The sequence below is a fragment of the Limulus polyphemus genome, unplaced genomic scaffold (genome assembly GCF_000517525.1).
Source record: "Limulus polyphemus unplaced genomic scaffold, Limulus_polyphemus-2.1.2 Scaffold18155, whole genome shotgun sequence".
In the NCBI taxonomy this organism is placed as follows: Eukaryota; Metazoa; Arthropoda; class Merostomata; order Xiphosura; family Limulidae; genus Limulus; species Limulus polyphemus.
In genome coordinates, this window is record NW_013683765.1 from 1 (window position 1) to 1,948 (window position 1,948).

The 1,948-nt window shown below is 33.9% G+C and overlaps 1 protein-coding gene across 1 annotated transcript; it reads left to right on the plus strand.

Annotated features, from left to right (window-relative positions):
* Window positions 1–261: 261 nt before the first annotated feature.
* Window positions 262–1,932, plus strand: LOC106477539 (sodium/glucose cotransporter 4-like). The gene is made up of 2 exons (XM_013938090.2): window positions 262–464; window positions 1,244–1,932. The coding sequence occupies exons 1-2, from the start codon at window positions 279–281 to the stop codon at window positions 1,505–1,507; spliced, it is 450 nt and encodes a 149-aa protein (XP_013793544.1). The 5' UTR covers window positions 262–278; the 3' UTR covers window positions 1,508–1,932.
* The last annotated feature ends 16 nt before the right edge of the window (window positions 1,933–1,948 follow it).

Below are 1,948 nucleotides of genomic sequence, written 5' to 3' on the forward strand. Positions count from 1 at the left end.
AGATTTTACATCTGTTTATAACCTTGCCAAGTAATACAGAGTGTAATAGAAGATGTTAAAGGTTTAAAATCTGTCGTTGTTGTTTTTTCGATTTGCCCTTGTCCATAGTTACTGGTTAGGGGTGGAATTCCCCGAATACATATAATTCAGTGAAAAATTGCGAATCGAATCATAGATTTATATTTATTTTTAAAATAAATTATGTTCTATGTTGTGGAGAATGTATATTATGAAGTTGTTCTTGGTTATTTCCATAATAGGGAGCCTTCTGGGGTCTGATGGTCGGATTAGTTGTTGGACTGATTCGTTTCATCTGGGAATTTTCTTATTCTGGGCAGTCGGAGCTTCAACCAGCGATAATAGCTAAGGTTCACTACTTACATTTCGGGTGCATACTTTTTGCAATTTCGTCTGCTGTGACCATAATTATCAGCATTTTCACTGAGCCAATAGACATAAAATACGTAAGTAACGTGTTTTGTACCTCTTCAGTATTTTGCTTATGTGCTATATTGTGAAACAAATGAACGTTCTTTTGCTGATTCAGATTTTTATAAGATCACAGTAAAATAATCATTGTTGATCCGTCGTTGAAACAACAAAAGTAGTTTACTCGTTTTATTTAACACATTTTGTCTTTACTCCATTAATATATGTGTTACGACTTGAAGTTTTAATATTCTATATTTGATATTTTATTTATAGCATAATTTGTAATATATAATAGCATTTAAGGTTAATCCATGTTTTGTTACTCACTCTGTTACAAGTAGTCATTCCAACTTGTCTAAGTGAGTTGCTTTAGTAAGGAGAGATTTATTATCCCGAAACGAGAACAGCTGTAAAATTGCTTTATTTTTATAATGTTTTAAAAAAATACAACAAATGACTAAAAATTATAGCAAACAGTGAGGGAAACGTTATTTAAGTTTTTATAGAAATCAACGTCATCGTGAAAGTATAAATTTTTTATCTGGCAGGTAATTTTTCTTATCGGAACCGTAAATGATATTATATGAATTAGATTAAAGAGAAGTAACACAAAATTCTGAAAACGGGTAAATACAGAAATCACTCAAACAATCTTTGTTTATTGTTCAGTTCTAGATAGTTTTTCTTCACGTCATTTGTTTTAATTTCGACAGTTTTTTACCTCATCATTTCACCCAATATTCATAATTTAGCATGCTACTTAGAAAAGTTGTAGAAACTCAAATCTTTACTTTCAACTTTGTCTTTGCAGCTTTATAGATTAACTTTCGGGACCCGATTCAGTTCTGAAATTCGTGAGGATCTGATCAGCAAGAAGAAACGAGAAAATAAAAGCAATAATTCTTACGAAGTCTCAGTGACCAATACAGGGGAAGTAAATCCAACCTTCAGCTCGGAGAATGGAAAAAATGAAACAGAAGCCCACGAAATGAAGGCTAAAGAAGACAAGCCTAAAAATGAAAGTGAAGTTGTCAGTTCTGAAAATCAAACAGGTAAAGAAAAAATGGCACCTTAAGTACACGTAGGCAAAATGGTCAGGTCAGAAACCCTAGGATTTAGGTATTTTCGTCCCCAATACTGAACTACTGACATGAAGGAAGATTTTCTTCGGCTCTTTGGACCGAAGAACTGGATTGACTATTATTTTTGTAACGCGCTAACAGCTTAAAAGACGGAGCGTGTTCAGTGTCATTACGTATCGAATCTCGGATTCTTCAACTCTCTGCCCGACACGCTAATCATTAGGCTACGTGTCATCTCAGAATTATGAAATAATGCTCTTTCTAGCCATTAGTGAAATGTTTCTACTGTTGTTCAATATTCACTTTTTTAAGAACTAGGATAAAGTACAAAATTCTGTTTGTTTTATTCTGATTTCACCCAGGGTCGAACGCGGTTCAGTGATTAGAGTGGCGGACTGTATATTCGTGGTTTCCCCCCCCCCCCCAACAAAAAG